This window comes from Gymnoscopelus microlampas, assembly GCF_963454915.1.
Source record: "Gymnoscopelus microlampas genome assembly, chromosome: 11".
Lineage (NCBI taxonomy): Eukaryota > Metazoa > Chordata > Actinopteri > Myctophiformes > Myctophidae > Gymnoscopelus > Gymnoscopelus microlampas.
In genome coordinates, this window is record NC_139948.1 from 36,641,905 (window position 1) to 36,664,303 (window position 22,399).

Below are 22,399 nucleotides of genomic sequence, written 5' to 3' on the forward strand. Positions count from 1 at the left end.
TTCAGAGCATGTTTATGTTAATGATTTAAATATTTTTTAAATGATTAATGTTATATTAGCCTTCAAATCTAAGTGTTTGCCAATTATTTGGGTAAATCTAAGTGTTTACCAATTATTTTGGGGGCTAAATAATATATGTCCTCATGGACCACCAATGGGCCCCAGCCCACAGGTTGAGATGACTGACTGACTGACTGACTGACTGACTGACTGACTGACTGACGGACGGACTGTGTAGGAGTGCCTGTCAGGAGAGGTTTTATGACACTCACTATGGATCAAAGTCCATGTGTGGGCCTCATCCAAGCATCAGTCCACCAGGGCTGACCGGCCTGCCTGCCTGCCTTTCTCTTTCTCTGTCTCTCCTGCTGTCTCTGTCCGGGCTCCTGTTCTCTTTGAACATGATGAACAAACTGGGCTGATACGGGCGCCTCACCCCATCAACCAGAATGGAATTACCTTATCATCACCACACAGAGCAGCACCAGCCTCTGGCCCACTGTCCCACTGAAGAATACGCCCAGGATCTGTTGACTTTAGAAGGCTCTTCAACATGTGAGTACTGGCCTGAGGTAGCACTCTGAGGTAGTGCTCTCTCTGATCGACTCAATAGGGCAGAAGTAATTGCTTGACACAGAAACACAATCTGTTCATAATGTGATTGCTTCTGGATCTGTGAAAGATGTTGACATCTCATCTACTTTAAACTGTTGTCAAATGTGAATTGCAATCTTTTAGAATGTTGTTGCATATCAAATTCTAGATGTATAAACAAAGATATATATTTTTTAAATGTTTCCATTGGCAGACCTTTTCCTATGAAGGTTCAATTCATAAACTATGCACATCATGGAGAATTATGTAAGAGTCATATCTGAGATTTACAGTTTAGCCAATCAATCTGACTGATAAGATACTAGATGGTAGTGCAATATAACTGTTGTGTCATTAACTCCGCTATAAACCTGATCACATGACCCACTTAATCGAGCGCTTTCATTCCGTCAAACCACTTGGAGTCTACTATATCTATCAATCTATCCATCTTGATATATATCAATTGTATATTTACTCATTAGATTCACTGCTGATAGATTTTATATGGATTTTGAGACTGAAATAAAGTTTGAATCTACATAATCCATACCCACTGTTGTAGGCCAGCTGACACTACATACTGTAGATATCAGTCTCATATCCACTATTATATCAATTATACTAATTATTAAGCAGTGTCAGTGATAGATTGTTCATTATTTGTTGATAGAATATGCATTGTGTGTGTGTGTGTGTGTGTGTGTGTGTGTGTGTGTGTGTGTGTGTGTGTGTGTGTGTGTGTGTGTGTGTGTGTGTGTGTGTGTGTGTACATGATGATGTATTTTCTGTTTACTAAAGAGAGTCAGGGAGACCCCTGTTACTGAACAAACACTATAGTAATGATTACTATCAGAATATAAAGCTTTAACTTTTAAAGAAAAACGTTTTGTTTTAACCAAAAAAACAAACTTATCTCAGACGTATTTATGATTTTCACTTAACAACATAATTGTAGCAGTCTTTCTACACACTTTCAGAGTTGAATTAACGTTCATGGTTTTACAGTGAAGTTGTGTGTTTATGTTATGTCATGATTTTTTTTCCTGACTCACTTGTACAGGTCAATGTTTTGCTTTACTCCTTGTTGTATTGCATTATTACTCTATTTTGTTATTAAACCCTGTTTTGAACTTGTTTTAATCTTATTTATATTGTGTTCCATTGCGCAGCACTTTGTAACATTGTTTCAAAAGGTGCTTTATAAATAAAATGTACTTACTTATGTGCGTTTCTTCTCACAGCAAACAAGACACTTTATTACTTTGTTCAGTGCCATTGTTAAGGCTTTATATTCATACTCATTGCTTGTTAACAGCTTGCTGAGGGGTTTATTGGCTGAAATACAGAATAACATGTATAGTAAAGTCTACGTCATGCCTTGTGTTTGATGTCGCTTCCTTGAGGGGCTTCCGGGGGGTCCCCAGCTAAATGATAAAAAACAACACTGAGTAAATTATCATTGAGCATTTTACGATATAGATTGGGTTTCCGGAGATAGAAATCGTATCAAATGGAGATCCATGACCTAATGATGTAAATCAAACTCGGGTTAACAACTTAAACCCCTCAGGGCTCTAGTGTCTTTTCTGTTTTCTGTTATTGTGGGGAAAGCTGTTGCTGAAAATAGCCGATCAACAAGTTCACAATATGGATGCTGGGGTTTAAATGCTGCTGGAGTTAAAAAGGTTGAGAATCACTGCGTTGATGCTTCCTACTGTAGGTCAGGATCTGAAAACGGAGTTGGAGACGAGGCCAGAGCCCGAGGAGGGCTGTCCAGTCTGTGGAGACAGAGTGTCTGGTTACCACTATGGACTGCTCACCTGTGAGAGCTGCAAGGTAAGCTGTGTCACACTCAGAACCAGTGGTGGACATTAACAAAGTACATTTACTTGTACTTAAGTACATTTATCTGTCTGTAATGTATGTGAGTATTTGTTGTTGTTGCTGTACATTTGAAAGACAAAGATTGTACTTTTGACTGCATTACATTTCCAGGAAGGCAACCGCCGGGACCCAAACTTACAAAAATGCATTATGAATGATTTCACAAAAAGTAAAAAAGCTGATCTACAAGCTCACAACACGTCTGTAAATAGGTTGTTTTCACCTTCATTTGTAGTTGAGTAATATTTACCTACTGCTGTATACTTGACGCAAGTAGTGTCTGTGGCTGAGTTCTTTGTCCATTACTGCTCAGAACAAAGCATACAGCTTGGCTGAATGAGTTTAAAAGTGTCATTCTCTCATTTCTATTTAAGTTTTTCTCTCCATGTTGCTCTTTTTCTGTGTCTGGGTCTCTGTCTGTCTCTCTGTAGGGCTTCTTTAAGCGCTCTGTGCAGAACAACAAGCACTACACCTGTGCTGAGAGACAGAGCTGCCCAATGAACCCTTCACAGAGGAAACGCTGTCCTTACTGTCGCTTCCAGAAGTGCTTGGCAGTGGGCATGAAAAGAGAAGGTACGTCATGTACGCACACACACACACACACACACACACACACACACACACATGAGGTGAGGTAGTAGGTATGACGTTGGAAGGGGCAGGTTGAGGTTTGAAGTATATCATATACTATACATACAGTATAGCCTACTCATGGTGCTATTCAGTGCAAATTAGGCTACTGAGAGCTGTAATCATACCTGCCAACCTCAGACCGTCCGATAACAGGAGATTTTTTTCCCAGGGGGGGGGGGTCTCTTGACCACGCTGGGGGTCCCCCCCCCAGGAATTTCTTTAACAGAGTAGATGAATTCCCAGTATTCTGGTGGATTTGGGGAGTTTGACACTTTTATCAGGCTTTACTTACATAGGATCCATTAAAAAGTCATGCAGCATCTGGTTTTCAAGGGATTCCAAAAATAATGAACCCTCATAATGAACCCTGATCATGAGTGGATATATTTGCAGATTCAATCATTCTGTCAAGGTGAGAGGTGCATCAAACATCTATATTATCAGAAATGCCTGGTGGTGCAAGAGAAAAGCTGAGGTTCCTTAATTAGAAGACTGTGGGTTTGAATGTTGATCCTGGTGAATATTTATTTTTGTAAATAAGTAAATTATATTGCACATTTTATTGCAAGAGTGCTTGAAAATAGCAGATCTACAAGCGACGCGTTGTGAGCTTGTAGATAATAGGCGATGCATATGCAGGTAGGTTGCTTATAATTGTGGTGTTGTTTTCCTAGACATGGTTGCTTATTTCTGTCACAAAATATGGCAACACTGACGTCCGAGTGAGACGACGTCGATATGTCGTTCCACTGTAACCATCAAAAAGACATCCATACAACAACGCCGACAAACCGTTCATACAACGTCTATACAACGTCCAGGTCAAACTTAAGTTCACCAAAAATAAAAAATAAAAAAACGACATTTTACACAACGCCGATACGCCGTGCCTACGACGTCAACACGACGTCCAGGTCAGACCTCAGTAACCACCAAAGCCACCGAACCAGACATTTTACACAACGCCGCCGATACTACGACGTCAACACGACGCCCAGGTCAGACCTCATTAACCACCAAAAAAAAAAAACAACCAGACATTTTACACAACGCCGATACGACGTCCAGGTCAGACCTCACTCAGTAAGTGGTCTCATGTTGTTGCCACGACACCTGCTGGCTCAAAAAAAATCAATGCATTGTTTTATGCCCCGAATTAATGTCTTTGGCCGTGGATGTGGACCCCCATACATGTGCTTTTATAATGTTTCTAAACTTAAATACAACACTGTTTGAGAAACTAGTTGAAAACTCTATAGCCACCATGGTTGGATCGGCGGTCCCACGTAGGTGTGAGGGTAGCGTAGTGGCCAGAACATGAGTCTAGTAGAACATAATCACGATTCAAAGAACCACTTTTAGCACTATTTAGCACCATTTTTGTTTAGTGTGACTGTAAGGTAGAGTTCTGGTTCAAAGGTTATTTAACATCGCCACGGCACATCGGCAAGAATGTTGGACAACTTATTTCCGTTTAAGCCATTTATTTCCGTTGCACACACATGAGTCATTGAGCAAGGAGGTGATGCGGCTTCACGGTTATGTTTTTTTACTATGAAAGAAAGAAAGACATAATTATTATACAACTCAACACAAACAACAAACAACAATTAGGACAATGATGAGTAGCACTCAGGCAACTTAGGAGTGGGTAGGCCACTAATCCACTCCACTAATACACCAGAGCACTAAACACCAAACACATATTCACAATATTCTCTAAGTTAATTTACTGCATTTCCTTGATTACTGCAAAGTACATTATGGCCACTGCACATTACACACAATCCCCTCTTAAGTTTTCAAGGCAAGCAGGTGAACTAACATTAATTACATTATATCACAAAGTAATATAATGCAATATAAGATTCAACGGTTGTCTACAGAACTCACTTCAATGACACATAACCGAGGACTGCTGACTCCAGGACAGAGGAGTTGTTGCTGCTGCTGCTGACAAACAATAACACGAGGGACAGGCACCCAAGCAGTATATATAGCAGGCCTCTAATTAGGAGTGAGTGAGGGACAGGTGTAATTAGGGATTGAGAGTGAGTGAGAGCAGGTGAGAGGGGTGGAGCCAAGCCATGCGAATAGGCCAGGGGGAGGGTTGCTGTTACTGACTAGGTGACTCTTTTCTACAGTGACATATGATCTACAGCCTGTAGAATAGATCATGTGTTTACCTGTAGACTACAGGTAAACACATTTGAACATGAAGTTGATGATCAAAGTGACAGCTTCTGTAACTTAATCAGCCTGAGCAATTTCCTAAACTCTGCAAGCAGCAATATTCCCTCTGCTTCTTCTGTCCTTCTCAAATACAAAGCACAGTCCCTCACAGATCAGGCAAAGTTTGTGTAAACAACAAGAGAGTTGTGTACACAACTCTTAACTCAGAATGTATAAATAAACTGACCCGTAAGGCTTTGTATTAAACCTAATGGCTGGTCTGCTTCTGGAAATCAACTCTGCTGTATTGCGACATGCACTGTGTTCCATTGATATCCCTGTTCCAGTTAACCCATATATGACTTATCTGTGAACTCATAAACCAGTGCTTGTGTAGCATAGGCCATATATGACCTACATAAAACATCCTGACTTTGTATTACATCATGCATACGGTACAGTATTTTACAATAGAGACCATCTGCTAGACTCTAGAGAATCACTCTTTTACATTTTCTGATGCACTAATGAATTAAATTGGTCCGTCTCCAGCTGTGAGAGCAGACCGTATGAGAGGCGGCCGGAACAAGTTTGGCCCTCTCTACCGGCGGGACAGGCAGCTGAAACTGCTGAGGGCATATCACCCGACAAATACTGCCTCCTACAGGATCAAGATGGAAACTACACAAACATACCGACCCACAGCTCCAAATGACATCCACCACATGTCCAGTCACACCATGGTCCCATTGTCCTCTGACCATTTTCACCAATCCCAAGTCTATGCCTGCTCTGGCATGGGCCAATCAAATGTCTCCATGCCTCTGGACTACACTGTGAACACAGAGAGGGAGCTAGCATCTCCATCTCTACCATGCCCCCGACTGTACCACCGGACCTACCCTGGATTCCCCCAGGAGAAGAGAGAGATGTCGTATGCTTCGACAACCCCTCTGACCCACCCGACACCCAGCAGTTTATTCCCACCACTTAGCACACCAACGCCACCGTACAGCTTGACGCCAAGTTCAACTCCTTCTCTGACACCATCGTCAACTCCAACCCTACTCCCGGTCCTCACCCCGGTGTCCGCTGCTCCGGCCAACCTTCTAACACAGCTTCTGGAGGGAGAGCCAGACGAGAGCCAGCTGTGTGCCAAGGTCCTGGCCAGCCTGCAGAGGGAACAGGCCAACCGGGGCAAACACGACCGCCTCAACACCTTCAGCATCATGTGCAAAATGGCTGACCAGACTCTGTTCGGACTGGTGGAGTGGGCGAGGAACAGTGCCATCTTCAAGGAGCTCAAGGTACTGAAACAAAGGCTACTTTTTCCCCAGTTGGATGTGTTGTGTTTATTTTATACTTTGTTGTACGCTGTAAGATCTACAAGCTGTGAGCTTGTAGATCTGCTATCTTCAATATAAAATGTAATTTGTCTGTCTGTCTGTGAGCCTCTGTGTCTGGACAAATATGCCCATATATGGCTATACCTGTGTGTGTGTGTGTGTGTGTGTGTGTGTGTGTGTGTGTGTGTGTGTGTGTGTGTGTGTGTGTGTGTGTGTGATAATCGCCGTCGTTAGGGAATGGTTTCTGTTGTGTGTGACGTCAGACTAGAGCTTGATCAGCAAAAGAGAGAGACAGAGATACAGATAGAGAGACAGAGCGAGACAGAGAGCCTGTTTCACCCACGCAATAACACGGCCAATGTTGTGTATCGATAACTGAACACACTGATCGATGCATCACGCGGCTGCCGGCTACGCATTGTCATCGCAATAATTTTCTGCTTATTGTTAGCACACTTTTTGAACATTTTACAATATTTCGGGACGTCAGGTTGAAATCGTTTCAGTGTGATGGTTCTAGCATGAAACTACATGGAGATGTCCTGATGCTCCTTACAGGTAGAGGATCAGATGGTGCTGCTGCAGAGCTGCTGGAGTGAACTGCTGGTCCTCGACCACCTCTGTAGGCAGGTCACGTATGGCTGTGAGGGCTGCATCTATCTGGTCACTGGACAACAGGTGAGATTATACACAGTAGACCTATACACACAGTCTAATCAGAGTTAACGCTAAGGGTTTTGCTGTATACACTCAGAATATTACTATGCTGCATCCTCCTATAATTTGCCAATGCTCTGTAGTGTTAGGTAGGTAGGTAGGGTGATGAGGCCAAAATTGTTCTGCCCGGTTCTCCTCAGTGGCGCGAGCAATTGATCTGAATTTGCACACAGCCATTGACCATTACCACGTGCACCTAACAGCGAAGCCCGTTTTTTGATTACCCCAACTGTCAGCTGTTTATTCGCGTTTTTGTGTAAAAGAATGTCGCCATGGTTACGGGGCTGCCCAGCGGTGGGATGGCCCCGCGAGCTATGGGACGAACTGACTCCCGGGTTGCCCGATCATGTGCGCATATCCCCCCACAGATGCGTCGACCGGGTATGGACTAGTATATCTAATCAGCAAGTAAAGCCTACTTAATACTTTGTCGCATGACTGTCTGTGTCACTTAAAGAAAATAACAGATTTTCAGCTGGAAAATGCCCTGTGTGATATTACTGGCTGCACAGTGCATTTTTCAGGGCCCTAATAATGTAATTCTGATCAACCTTCCTTCTATGGCATAGATCGAGGTGTCGAACATTCTGTCCCAAGCCGGAGTGACACTGAGCAGCCTGGTGTCGCGGACTCAAGACCTGGTATACAAATTGAAAGCACTCCAGTTTGATAGACAGGAGTTTGTCTGTCTCAAATACCTGGTTCTGTTCAACCCTGGTGAGTTTTTCCCTCTATAGACACTCAAAGGAACCCTTCAAATGAAGCTCTGTAATCTTGTAACCTAAAGCAGTACGGTATGTAATTTGTCATTGCCATGGAAGTGTCCTGTGTATTGTCATTAAGGGTGCATGCGTTCTCTGTGCCAGTGGTGCAAGAAGTACAGATTTCTTCTTGAGTAAAAGTCCTGTATTAAAACATTTACTTGAATAAAAGTACAAAAGTACTTGCATCAAAATATACTTGAAGTACCAAAAGTAAAAGTACTCATTATGCAGAATGTCTCATTTCACAATTTCTCTCGTTTCAAAATGTTTTGAAAATAGCAAATAGGCTAAGTATAAAATAGGGCTTAACTGAATAATGTATGTTTTAAAATCTAAATCTGCAAAGTAACAAGTAACTAAAGCTGTCAAATAATTGTAGTGGAGTAAAAAGTACAATATTTGCGTCTGTGATGTATGGAGTAGAAGAATAAAGTATCAAAAATTGTACTTAAGTACAGTATTTGAGTAAAGGTAGGCTACTTGCTTATGTTCCACCACTGGTCCTCTGTGCACTACAGACGTGAAGTCCGTGCGGAGCCGCAGGCAAGTGGAGCACACCCAGGAGCGGGTGAACAGGGCCCTGATGGAGCACACCCAGAGGACTCACCCGGGACACTCGGACAAGTTCGGCCAGCTGCTGCTCCGGCTGCCTGAGGTTCGCAGCATCAGCTTGCAGGTGGAGGAGTATTTGTACCAGCGCCACCTACTGGGAGACCTGCCCTGCAACTCCCTGCTGACCGAGATGCTGAACACCAAGCACATCTGAGAACACCCACCGCCATCGTGCCGTCACCATTCACTCCTGAATATGAGTGCATCTACCCTTTACATCTCCCCTTCTTCCTCTACATTTCTCTTTCCTTGACCCTTTGAGACAGTTCTACTGATCAGAGCAGCCCTTAACTTAAGTTAATAAATACCTATTTAGATTCCCTGAGGTGAAGGAAAACATCTGACCCTGGATCAACATCGAAGAGGAGACTTTCTGAATGTGCAACACATCACCCAAGAAGCCATTATCAGTAACAGTATTAACCTATGCAGCCAGGGATTTTATTTTCTTCCTTTTTTTCTGTATTTAGTTTGGATCGATTTTAGATCCAACACTGCACAACATGTACACTTGGGACTTATGTTATGGATGGTAAGACAATAAAATACCTTTTATTAGTATCCTTAAAACAAGTCCCAAGTTACTGACTGCTACCAGAAATATGTTTGAAATAAAATACATTTAGTTTTTAAATGTCCCTAACTTAATCTCTTAACATGCACCCATGTTCACAATGTGTTAACATTTTAACATATGGATTATACTGATTCCCACAACACCCAGGATCTGGCCTATTGCCACTGACATTAATGGTATGAAAACACAAACATTTAGCATGGGTAGCAAAACAAAGAAACTTAGCATGGAAGTGACAAAAATCAAAGATGAGCATGATTTAAAAATGATTTTTATTTTTGTTCCTCTGGTCCAGTTGCCAGGGAGAGATTGGTAATCAAATAGTCTATGAAACAAACAGATACTCTGCCACCACAGAGATAACAGAGCAAAAAGAAAAGGACATCCATGTTAGACATGACATTTATGAAATGAATGAGTGAATAACCACCTTAAACCAAAAAAGGACATAAATAATAAAATCTGAAACTAAACATCAAATGCACCATCTAATCCATACCCAATAAATACACCTCCAGGTGACAGGATTTCTAGAGAATTGCACAGGATCAACTTACATACTGTTCAGCTACCACATTTTCTTAACAGATAAGGTATATACAAACTCCCACAATTTTCATCCACTTTCCCCACGTGCGCTTTGAATCAATCGTCTTACCAATTTCTCTGCAACTGCTTTAATACGCATCATTTTTCCACACATCTGCATTGGAATCTGTGAAACACAACACATGGTTGGAGGCAGTCTTATGTGTCTGCTGTAGTGCTTAAGGAGGCAAGGGGGACAGGAGCAGGCCAAATGTCCACAGCATGGACAAGTAAAAAAAAAAGCATTTGGCCTATTTTATTTAATCAGTCTGCCTACACAAGCCCCACGTTGTGGGGTAGGAAAGGGCTGATACAGTCCTGAATAATCCTTCATCAAGAACAAATGCAGTTTTGTGTCTGAACACATATGCTTATACACACAATGACACAGCTTCTTCATGAACTACAGGGTTTATTAATCCCTTGCTTGAGAATAGTTCAGCAAGTCTCAGCTGTTGGACAATTTCAATTCATTCTCACTCGCTCATTCTCCTCTCAAGCAAACATACGTACATCTCACTAAATGAGTAAGCAGCAGGCTAGCTTATTTGTAGCTTACAAAGGTCAACTTACTTTATACAAATAATTGTCAAAATGAAAAGAATCGGCAATAAACGGCATTCATTATATATTAAATCAGCATTGATTATCTTTTTCACACAGAAATTGAGCCAGGTATTGTTCAACATAATATAAAGCCCTCCTTCATGTTCCAGTATTTTTTTTCTTCTCGAGATGAGCTCAGGTAACATTTCTATTAATTACATGTACATATCAAAAAATGGGAAATAAACCAACTAAGGGGGAAACGGTCTGATGAATTTCAGCTCCCAAAGGCTGAAGCGATTTGTCCAGCAAAACACATGTCAAAATTAGTATCAAAAAAACATCCAGATGTCTACAGCTGAAGTAAAGTCGGAGCTGAGTGAAGCTCGCTCCTACAGAGGCACAGGCAGTTTGTAGGTGCAGAAGTCCACCGACATCCACGGCAGCCATTCATAACGCCACACTCCATGTGGAGCCGTCCCACCCCCCCTACCCCCAATAGAGCATTTAATGGTTCTGACTAACCAATAAAATCACCCCTGAAAGGGAATGATGAGTGGTTAGTGAATTGTGCCCTACATTCATTAGAGAGCAGTGTTACCTGCTACTTTTCAGCTGAGATCTCCGATCTGAACAGACAGCTGAGTCACCTCTCTCAGATGAGAGAGAGAGGGAGGGAGAGGAAGAGAGACAGAGAGAGGGAGACAGACAAACGGACAGACAGGCAGACAGACAGAGAGAGAGAGGTCCATGGAAGAAGAAAAGGCAGCAGAGGGTATAGCAAGAGGAATAGAGGGGTAGGACCAGTCTGTTCTGGCTGGTCACATCAGCGAGACTGTCCCCTCACCATGAGAGTCCCATAGAGCAGTGGTTTTCAAACTCCTTAAAGGGGTTTCCAGGGGTTACCTCTAGGGATGGGACAATAATCGTTATTATTGTTTATCATGATCAAAAACGCTCACAATAATCGCAGAGATGGTGAAATTGCCCTCCGTCGTACACTGGGATCAATTCACCTTTACCGAGCTGCATATCCGGTACCACTTAAACCCTCTAGAATTGGTAAAACGCACCAGTAAAGAGGGTAATTGATAGTCTTTTTTTCACTCTCTAAGTGAAGTTAAACATATTTTAAGCATGTTTCGATTATCGCGTTAATATCATAAATCGCAATTATCTTGGTCCCATCCCTAGTTACCTCAGCAAAATGAGTATATTAACTTAACGTGTGTGTGTGTGTGTGTGTGTGTGTGTGTGTGTGTGTGTGTGTGTGTGTGTGTGTGTGTGTGTGTGTGTGTGTGTGTGTGTGTGTGTGTGTGTGTGTGTGTGTGTGTGTGCGTGTGTGTGTGTTTTCATTTGAAAACATTTGAAAACCACTGCCCTAGAGGACTCTGTGTGAAGGAAGGGTAGGCAGGGTGTTCGGTAGAGGAGAAAGAAAACATTCTAATAACATTATTTTACAATCTAGGTAGAACTGGCTGAGCCGATCATTAAGTGAAGAGTGAATTGCTGCTGGAGTTATATAAATGGCTGTAGTAGTGACAGATTGGCCCTTTGTCTCTTGGCATAGGGAATTGGTCTCTTTACTGTCAGAAAGTCCATCTGAGATGTGTGTGTGTGTGTGTGTGGGGGGCGGGGGGGTTTGAGAGGTCTCTATTTCATGGTGCCAAGCTTTTTGGGGGTTCCTGGGCGTTTCTGCCAAAAGTGACCGGGGATGGTGAAGGCGTCCACGCTCATGGACATGGTTTTGGACGGGATGGTGGTGAACTGTTTGCGATCGGAGCTGTACTTGTAGATGGACTCTACCATCTCAGGCGTGATGACACGGGGGCCAATGCCAGTGAGACGCACCATCTCCTCCGTCTCAGGGTTCATGGTGTACACAGCGCGGAATTGGCAACTGGCGTCTCTGAACAGGATAAGGAAGTGGTTGGCTGTGCTCGTCTCCATTTCCTTAAGAGGGAGACACAAAGAGAGAGAGAGAGAGAGAGAGAGACAGAGAGAGATATCATACCATGCGTGGGATTGTAAACATGCAGCAATCACAGTGACCTACAACCTCATAAAGCCCGATTTATATTTTGTCATACAACAGTGTATAAATTAAGTGTCAAGGTTCCCGTGTGGACTCTGTATCGGCTCACCTCTACAATCTTGTTTTTCTGTGGTTCATTGACCTTGCCGGCCAGGCAGCATCGAGAGATAGCGTTGTGGATGATGAACTTATTGGACTTAAAGCTAGGCTCCTTGTACAACTTTGGTCCTGCAAAACAAAGAAAAACACATATTTAGAGATGTCACATGTGAACAAAACAGCACCTGGTAGGCGACTAATCGAGCTTAACTAATACCTCACCTGTGTATTCTGGGATTGAGGCAGGAGACGATATATTGGAGCCAGTCTCCCAGTTGTCTCCATTGTGATTGCTCATTCGCCCTGGTGACATGAGTCTGGAGGGGGAATGAGAGCGGCTAGATGGGCAAAAGAAAAGGGAGCCAAGTGATTAAAGTCTGCTGTATACAGAGTTATTATTATATTGAGCAGATTAGATAGCTTCAATATTCCATATCGTCACAGTCAGGCAGAAACCTTGTACTGTATGTCCTGTTTTGGACAAACAGTACAAGGTTTCTGCCCGACTTTTCAGGAACTTTCCATTTCCTTTTCAGGAAATGGAAAACATAACCTGTGTTCCAAAGGGTCAAATGTAGCTATTATTTATTTAGTTACAAGAGTTGTTTAATAACTTTCCTTGGTTAATTATTTATAAAACCCACAGACAGTCTTAACCACTATCTGGGGAATGTATAGGTGAAGATTTTCAATAATCTTCACCCAAAAAACAAACAAACAACATTTTCAGCAGATCTACAATCTCATAACCTATTTTGGCACTATGAAGTAAAAAAAAAAAAAAGTAAAAAAAAAACACAGCAACAATAGGTTTGTAATGAGGGCAAACTGATAATGAGCTACAGTCACAGGTAATGTAGTTAAGAATTTAACCAAAATACCATACATGTCAATAAATATCAATAACCCTGGTCCTTTTTCAAGCTGGAGAATGAAGGTTCTGTTCTTATCTCATCCATTTTTAAAATGCAAACCTCAAAAAAATGTAATAACACTTGGAAGGTTACCTGGGAGATTTCCTGACAGTCAAGTTTCCAGAGTCATTAGCCATGGAAGACAGGTTCATAGTGGAGTGAGAGTATATCTTGTTCAACTTTGTGCCTGTGTAGGTATAAGAATAAGGCACAGAGAGTACATAAGAGGAAGTACAGTAGATACAAATACTTATTTTCACTGCTACCCCAATTATCCATATTGACATGCCAGCCATTTTGCTCTTATGGGGGGAGCCAAGTATGATGTATCCTCAATATGGCAGCCGTGGGAACATGGTGTAATAAACATTGCCCGATTCTCCAATATTTACCACAAGTACGGGCTCAAGTAAAATACTCAATGAAAAGTCAAAATAGTAGAAAGTACAGCAGTGTAGTATATCATGCAACCATTTACCCATAAAGCCTTTGGCAGGACTGCGGGAGAGGGCAGAGTCGTCGTGGAAGACAGTCTTGGGCCTCTGCTTCTTAACCCCACGGACAGTGGTGGGTTTCTGCCTCAGGACCTTGTCCAGGTCTTCCATGATCTTCAGTTGGTGTCTCCTCTCGTACTCCTGCCTGGTGAACTCTCCTCGGCGTTGGGGAGTGCCCTCTGGCGGTGGAGTGCGTGGTGCTTCGGGGGTGCCAGGGGTCCGGGGTCTGTCCTCGCTTTTATCCGCCCAGCCTTCAATGATCATCCACTGAGGCTTACTGTTGAAGGGGATAAAGATGTTTATGTCCCTGACATTTAGGCCCAAAGTCCCCCCCAATGAAATTCAGTCAGTCAGTCACTGATACCAAGGAATAATTCTGAGAATTAAAATATATCAACTATTAGAACAAGTAAGGCTCCGATACAGTCCAGGCGTTGTGAAGAGAAGCAGTCAGTCCTTTTCAAAATTACAGACACTAGACTAGACCATACCCGGTCGACGCATCCGTGGGGGGATATGCGCACATGATCTGGCAACCCGGGAGGCAGTTCGTCCCATAGCTGGGCAGCCCCGTAACCATGGCGACATTCTTTGACACAAAAGCGCTAATAAGAAGCTGAGATTTGATGAAATTGAAAAACGGGCTTCAAAGTTAAGTTCAGGTGGTAATGGTCGATGGCTGTGTGCAAAATCAGAGCAATTGGTCCAGCCACTGAGGAGAACCGGGTAGCTTCACCTACTCACTCACTCACCACTACAAATGGACGGACAGAGGTTACTAGAATTATAGTAGGATAGTAGGATGTATTATCCACAATATGGGAAGCTTATTTACAGCATTTTATAACTCAAAAGGGTCATTAAGTTATTTTATACCTATAAATTGTTTTTATCCATTCGCTGCATCAATCAGTCCCTTTCCATCCATCAAATGTATTTGTCACAAGTTCCAGATCTGCGGGTCCAGGGTGTTCCTATCCTAACAGCATGTTGTCTGACTATTACCTACACACCCCAGGATGACTCTACTAATCTCAACAGCAAAGGTTTTTGATTGAATCGATTTATTAAATTGAAATTGATAATCAATTGAAAACTGAAATTGATCATCAATTTATTAAATTGATAGATGTTATGATGTTATGTTCTGGCCTGCCATCTATTGGGTTTGAAAAAACGTACTTGTTGCCGATCCTTGGGCTACAGCAACCAGGCAGAGCAAGTTGAATCAAAGTGGGTGTGTTAACGATAATGGTATGTCAATTTCTGTCATATAACTTTCCATTCTAAGGAGTTTAAAATGATCAATCTTACTACTCAAAATGCACATATTCATCAGAAATTGTCTATGGTACCTCTGGAATCAATATATAGCATGTATGTACAGTACATTTGGCATAGGAAAACTAAAATACACTTTATTTTATCTATATTCATAACTGTGAAATCACTTAATTCCCCAATTCATGTACATTCTGTGAATTCAAATTCTGAATTTAAAGCTAAGTTCATTAACCTGACACCAGCTCAGTGGCATTGTGGTTAAAGTGTTCAACCTGAGATTAGGAGGTTGTGGTTCAATTCCCTGGGTTTCAAAAATGGGACCCAATGCCAACCCTTTTAAAGCAATCGATTAAATCAAACCAACCAAATTAAACCAAAACACGCTATCCAACCATTATTTACTTTCCAAAAACAAAAGTCTTACTTGGATTCTTTTTCTTTTTCCTGCTCCTGCTTGCGTCTCTTCATCTCCTCTGCTCTCTTCTGCTGCTTCTCCAGCAGGGCTGCTTTCCGCTGCGCCATCTCATCCTCTGGCTTCATCTTATCATCCTGTTTCAAGATATGATGCACAGACACAGTGATGAGACCGATGACGATTCAGCTCACAAACACAAAAGCCTGATTTATATTAAAGACTTGGTTTAAGTGTTGTACACAGTGTTGTGACCTTGCACAGGTATAGGCATGGTGTTTGGCCCTTGCATTTCGAGACATTGTTGGTCCGGGGGAGGGGTGGGTGGGTTTATTATTATTATTATTTTTATTATTATTTTAATTAACCTTCTGTGTTGTTTTTAAGTTGTGTATGTGTTTGTATCTTGTTTTTGTTGAAAAATGTATCCATTCGAACATAATTGTATTGTCGATATGATAATAAAAACAATTGATAACAACAACAAAAAAAAGCCTGATTTATATTTAGTTGCACAGCTTGTCAAGCACCAAAAATATCAGACCTACAAGCTCACAATGCGACACGTTTTGAAGTTGTAGATGGGCTATTTTTGGTAAGAATAACTCAGGCTAAATGCTTTTCGGAACAAGAAGAACATTCTAAAAATAACTCGCCTTGAAGAAGAAGCCGACCCCTCCCTTCATGTCAGCCTCTGTCATGTCACTCATGCTATCAGAGAACATGTCCGGCCCTTGCTCCTCCTCCTCCGCCCCGTCCCCTCTCAGGGCCGACAGGGAGATCTCAATCAGGCTGCTGCTTTTGCCGTTCAGCACCGCCGCGGGGACGTCACTCTCGAAGGAGCACTCGGAGGGGGCCCCGGAGCTGCCGCCCCCACTGGCGAGGTGCTCCTTTCTGGTCAGAGTTTGCGACGGCCCGGCCTCCAGGTCCATGCTGAACATACTCTGGTCATCGTTGGAGCCTGCGTCTGACAGGGCGTCATCTGTCGACAGGCGGGGGAGAGGCGTGGCGACGGGGCTGTGGACCGGCGTGGACGCGGACGAGCGCAGCTCGTCCACGCCGTCCGAGGAGCCAAGGGTGAAGGAGGAGGAGGTCTGGACCTGGCACTGCCAGGGATTGACGCGGCGCAGATGCGGGATGCGGTCCACGTTCTGCGGAGGGGTGAGGATCCGCGACACGGCGGGGACTTTGCCTTCCATGGGACGAACGTGGTGGTTGTTTTTAGGGCTTTTCGGGGGCACGGACTGGGTTCTGCGGTGGGCAACTTGAGGAGATTTGGGGGCGGTGGCGTGGTTCGAGAGTCTGCGCGACGGCGACGGGGAGGACGATGCCGAGTTCAGATCGCGGGTGGATTCTCGGGAAAGACGTGCTGAAGAAGGGACCGGGGTCGATGTCTTCGGGCTGGGCGGAATGACCCAGGATTTGCCTGGGCCCGGCGCTTTTTTCCTGATCAGCTGATTCTGCTGGTTAGAGAGACGCTGCATGTCACTCTGCAGGGAGCTCAGCGCTGCCGTCAGCTTGGACACAGCGTTGTTATAGTCTCCTAGTGGAGCAGCCCCTTTCTCACTTGGGGTCCCGGACCCCTTCTCTCCCGGTGCGCCTGCTTTGCCCTTGGAGAGGGTGACCTGCTTGTTGGGCCCCAGCCCTGCTTTGGCATTACCATCCTCCTCCACTGAGGGGCGCTGTTTGTCTTGTTCACGCTGCTCTTCCTCCTCCATCCGAGCCAGCCTCTCCTCCAGCGTTAGGCGAGTGAGGTCATCTTCAGTGGACGAGGTGCTCATCTGACCGTCCGCTTCTTCGCCTTCTCCATCCTGGTCCTTCTTCAGCTGCAAGAAAGCGCTCTTCCCAAGCCGCTGGCGATGCTTGGCGAAGATGGCCTCGATGCGCTTCTTCTGGGCTTCGATGGCCTTGCGCTTCTCTTCAAGCCGAGCCCCCAGATCAGACATCTCAGTGGTCAGCTGAGGGTTCTTGCTGGGGCTTTCCTCAGATTTCTGTGCCCACGAGGTCATCGGAGGACCAGGAGGCTCGCTGGACTTGGGCGAATCCAAAATCTGTTTCTTCTTGCGCTCCGCAAAGCTGGTCATCTTCACGCCGCTATCGGGTGCCTCGTTGCCCGGGCCTCTCACAGAGTGAATGCCAGCAGCGGGTGTTGCAGGAGTGGACTGTGTCTTAGGGAGGTCTTCTGAGGCATCCGAGTCTACGCTGCCGTCTCTGAGGACTGAATCATCGTCCCGTGAACATTCAGATGCGTTTCGAGTCCGGTTAGGCTCTCTGGAATCTCCAGAGGGGCGGTACATCATTCCTGAGCGGGAGGGGGCGGAGCAGCTTATGGGGGCAGGGCTGAAGTTGTTTCTGGAACTGGAGGGGTCATCGGGGGAGTGCAAGTAGAAACCATCGGGAGCTCCGTCTGGGTGGAGGCGAGGCTCCATCTTGTTCTCATTGTGGATTATCTGCAGAGCTTCCTCAATGGTAGGCAACTCTCCCGTCTCACTTTCCTCGAGGCCATTCTCCTCTGCCATCTGGGGTTCACCGGAGGACTGGGTGGACCACGAGGCTCTCTGGGGACTGTGGGGACCAGGGGATTTGCTGAGCAGGTGGCTCAGGTCCTCGGGAGGAGTGTAGGGCACTCGGGTCATGGTTTGGCCTGCTGGGTTGAGCTGGTCTGAGCTGACGGAGCGTGTGATGGGGTTTCCCATGACAATGTCCACATCACTGTCCAGACCAAAGGGAATGCTGAAGGACACTGCTGACAGGGGACGGCTAAGGACAACGAGACAAATGAGTACCAAGTACACACAGAAATATAAAAAAAAAAAACACACAGCACATGTGTGATGGCAAAGGTGCGGCAGCCTACCTGAGAGGTTTCTTGCTCCAAGTCTTTCCGGCTACTTCTATATGAGACATTGAGGTAGACTGAGTCAAAGATCCTGAGTGCATTGAGACACACACACAAACACAAGTAAAGGCATGCACGCCACAAAGCACAAATCACAACTCAAAAAAACGACACACAAAGAAATATTATACATAGACATTTTCAAACATTGATAGACAAAAACAACAACAACAACAACAACAACAACATGCTGACATAGACCACAGACACAGACAACAGGGGGGAAACACCAGATGGTATAAAAAGGGAAACTGTGACAATCAGGGTTATTTTTAAATCACATAACAGGTCTGTGACTGCCTTTTACATACCTGTCGGTAACCCCGAAGAGATGGGGAGGAAAGGCTTCTTGAAAATAGACGGAGAGCCACTGGAAAACACAGAGAGAGAAAATACTCCCAGTTCAAACATGGGATTCTTTCAACAGAATGACATCAGACTTACTGTACAGATGGAGAAATAGGAATAGCTACCTGTTACTGTTCATACTTGGTGTTACTGGTTTGGAGCCATCTAGAGAAACAGAAGATCATGGTTATTGGTCGTGTTGGTTGGTGGTGCTACTTGTAGAACTGCTGTCACAGGGGACAGTGAAGATGATTAAGGTCTTACTTACCAGCCGTGTCTATTGGTTGAACAAACTCTGGCCTTCGCACCTCAAACCAGTTGAGCAGCTCTGCTAAGAAGCTCAGCAGGTTTGGCTAAACACATCAAACACACAAAGTTTAAGACTTGAGACTTAAACATGAGGACAGCAGCACATAAACATGAGTCATCCAGCGGTCTTACATACTATAGGACAGGTAGTGGTGTGTGCGTATGCGTGTGCGTGTGCGTGTGCGTGTGTGCATGTACCTGAAGCTCCCGTGGAGCATACAGTACATCTTCCAGAGACAGAGCACAGCAGCACTTCAGACAGCTGTCACAGAACTCCCGGATAAACTGTAGGTTGTACAAACTGTCTGCCACGCTCATCGTCTCCTTCATACAAACATCTAACATGGAGATAAGAAAAACAATTACAGTCAGTAACACTAATGTTATCATTAACGCATGAAACAGACACAGAAAAATGCAGCGATGGACCTCATTCATTATAGTTGTTAACTTTTATGTGTTTTTGTTGTTATTGTTATTACTGTCTGCATAATTCCTCATCCTAGGTTTGGTTAAGATAGTTTAGTGGTGGGTTTAATGGGTGATAGGTTCATTATAGGAGTATCTAATGTCATTGTCCCTAGCGGGAATAAGGGAAAGGTAGAGCTGCACAGGGCCCATAAGAGCCATTTTTAAATTGCATTTAGCTGTGCACACACTTCATTATATTGTCTTGGTCAGTTTTTGCCATTACCTTCAAGTCTAAGCAGGCCAGGGCAATAGTAGTGAATGACAGCAGCGACAGCACAACCACTGGACAGGTCTTTCACCTCATTCACTACTGGGAAGGTAGGCTTCTGTTTGGATGCCATCTTATCCTTCCTGTAGCGTAGCTGAGAGAGAGAGAGAGAGAGAGAGAGAGAGAGAGAGAGAGAGAGAGAGAGAGAGAGAGAGAGAGAGAGAGAGAGAGAGAGAGAGAGAGAGAGAGAGAGAGAGAGAGAGAGAGAGAGAGAGAGAGAGAGAGAGAGAGAGAGAGAGAGAGAGAGAGAGAGAGAGAGAGAGAGAGAGAGAGAGAGAGAGAGAGAGAGAGAGAGAGAGAGAGAGAGAGAGAGAGAGAGAGAGAGAGAGAGAGAGAGAGAGAGTGTAAGTTAACTTTAGTCCTTCACTGTAGGTGAGCTCAGTGCAATATAGCTAACGTTTGCTTTTGTCTTCTTTAAGGGTTTATTGTTGTATTAGGTCAATCCAAACAAATGTTACAGCCCGGACTCTTCAAACATGGGTGGATATTCAAATGAACGGCCTCCCAGTCATGAAAACGTTCAAAAGAATTCCAGAGATCGAGGGAATGGGGGAGAAAAAAAACATGCTAATGCACAAGGAAAGGAACAGAAATGAACTGAAATGAAAGGAGAGGTAGGCAGGCAAATGACAGAAGGAGAGGGACCTAATCAGAGCAGAGGCAGCCATGTCGGTGTCAGTAGAAAGTGGGACAAGTGGAGTCTCAGGAGGCAGAGAGACAGCCAGAGAGAAAGAAAGTGAGAGTAAGACAGACAGACAGACAGACAGACAGACAGAAAGAGAGAGAGGTACAGGCAGAGAGAAAGAAAATACCAAACTTCTCCAACAGGTAGGACGGAACACAAAGAGCTTACTGTCAACACACACACTGTATACACACACCCCTCTGTCCCTCAGGTAGGGCCGGAGGGACAGGATGCAAATGTCATGCGCAGACCTGCGTATGTAGTGTATCGATGGTGATTCAAGAACCATTCAAGTGTAAACAACAACACCCCCCCCCCCCTCCCAAAACCCTCAGCAACCGTGCAGTTCAATGCAGATGAGGACACTTGAGGCACATCAGCAGATGGGGGAAATGGAGAATGGGGAAAACAGACCTGACCGTCAGAGAAAGAAAATTAGGTCGCGTTTTACGAACGAGCAGCGGAAGGAAGGAAGGACAGGAGGAAAGCAGGAAGGAACTTACAGGAACAAGTTTCCAATACCAGCGTGTAGGACACTGTCAGAGAAAGGAGCGAGAGAAGGTAGAGAGGAACGAGAAACGAGACAGATAAACAGAATAAGATGGATAGGGACAGGTATTAGAGCTACATGAGAGAACTGGAAAATCCAGGCAAAGCGTTGATAATGACAGCATCGCTCAGAATTAACAAAACAATCTCTTGTTTACACATTAACTCCTTGAATACTATATACTTCGCTGCAATCGCAAATACAAGATCTACAAGATCAGTCACAAGCTTGTAGATCTGCTATTTTCACCAATTGTGTGCCTGTTATTTGTAGAATGTTCACCTATTATGACATACCCAGAATAGGGATGCTAGGGTTCATGTGGTTAAAAGATTCCACACCTTTTTGTGCTAAACTTTATCCTTGCTAGTTGTGTGTCTGTGTCTGTGTGTGTGTGTGTGTGTGTGTGTGTGTGTGTGTGTGTGTGTGTGGGTGTGTGTGTGTGTGTGTGTGTGTGTGTGTGTGTGTGTGTGTGTGCGTGCGTGCGTGCGTGCGTGCGTGAGAGAGAGAGGCAGGAGTATTAGCAGAATCAACATTACTTGATAGCCTCCAGACTTCAGACTGTACATAATGCGCGTGTTCAACGTAAAATATTTGTTGAAAGACTGCTGTACATAAGCGTGGTTAAAGTAGATCATCATGTGTGTGACAAGTACAACAACAATTAGCTTGCATAAATACACTGGGTACATAATTGAAAACTTACTGAGGGTTGCACGGACTGGGGCTCCGTACTGGCCTGAGATGGTTCAAACTGGGTTCCTTCAGTACGTTCTCGCAACTTCTGGTTTAACTGTATCATGTATCCAAAATTCAGAAACATTACATTATTGTATTTGGTAACACTTTACATCATAGCACACTTTTTGCAGTGCAACCATACCATGCTAAATGTGACCAATATTTTGGTCATTAATGGGTTAAGTACAGTACAATATTGCGTAAACAACACACTGATCCTCTGTACTCTGTGTACTTACCTAATGCACATACACATATGTAAGGAATGCGTGTTACAACACTCTTCAGACTATGTTTCACCTAAAACAACTAGGATTCAAGTAGCTCTTTAAATAACAACACAAGTGAAACTGAAGCGTCTAGGAGCCATGTTTAAGTCTGGGAATAAGTGTTATACTATTACACAATGGAGTATATCTAACACATAGATGAGTACACAAATGCACTACTATAT

General features: G+C 44.0%; 2 protein-coding genes across 3 annotated transcripts in view; one reads left to right on the forward strand and one right to left on the reverse strand.

Moving 5' to 3' along the window:
• Positions 1 to 261: 261 nt before the first annotated feature.
• On the forward strand, positions 262 to 8,879 carry nr5a5 (nuclear receptor subfamily 5, group A, member 5; the record flags this gene model as incomplete). The annotated part of the gene is made up of 8 exons (XM_084070736.1): positions 262 to 322; positions 478 to 555; positions 2,318 to 2,433; positions 2,913 to 3,054; positions 5,839 to 6,593; positions 7,191 to 7,310; positions 7,919 to 8,066; positions 8,632 to 8,879. The coding sequence occupies 8 exons, from the start codon at positions 262 to 264 to the stop codon at positions 8,877 to 8,879; spliced, it is 1,668 nt and encodes a 555-aa protein (XP_083926862.1).
• A 672-nt stretch (positions 8,880 to 9,551) lies between these two features.
• The window catches only part of camsap3 (calmodulin regulated spectrin-associated protein family, member 3), a 36,111-nt gene continuing 23,263 nt past the window's right edge, over positions 9,552 to 22,399 (reverse strand). The window contains exons 4-17 of one of the 2 annotated variants that reach the window (XM_084071032.1): positions 21,911 to 21,997; positions 19,925 to 20,063; positions 19,429 to 19,568; positions 19,190 to 19,274; positions 19,047 to 19,086; positions 18,885 to 18,943; positions 18,532 to 18,568; positions 16,331 to 18,434; positions 15,687 to 15,811; positions 13,963 to 14,255; positions 13,578 to 13,671; positions 12,793 to 12,908; positions 12,581 to 12,699; positions 9,552 to 12,389 (exon numbers count right to left, since the gene is read on the reverse strand). In XM_084071032.1, the coding sequence (XP_083927158.1) occupies positions 12,090 to 12,389; positions 12,581 to 12,699; positions 12,793 to 12,908; positions 13,578 to 13,671; positions 13,963 to 14,255; positions 15,687 to 15,811; positions 16,331 to 18,434; positions 18,532 to 18,568; positions 18,885 to 18,943; positions 19,047 to 19,086; positions 19,190 to 19,274; positions 19,429 to 19,568; positions 19,925 to 20,063; positions 21,911 to 21,997 (3,738 nt within the window). In that variant the 3' untranslated portion in view covers positions 9,552 to 12,089. Of the gene's footprint in view, positions 12,390 to 12,580; positions 12,700 to 12,792; positions 12,909 to 13,577; positions 13,672 to 13,962; positions 14,256 to 15,686; positions 15,812 to 16,330; positions 18,435 to 18,531; positions 18,605 to 18,884; positions 18,944 to 19,046; positions 19,087 to 19,189; positions 19,275 to 19,428; positions 19,569 to 19,924; positions 20,064 to 21,910; positions 21,998 to 22,399 lie in introns of both variants that reach the window. The other variant, XM_084071031.1, reaches the window with a different exon arrangement.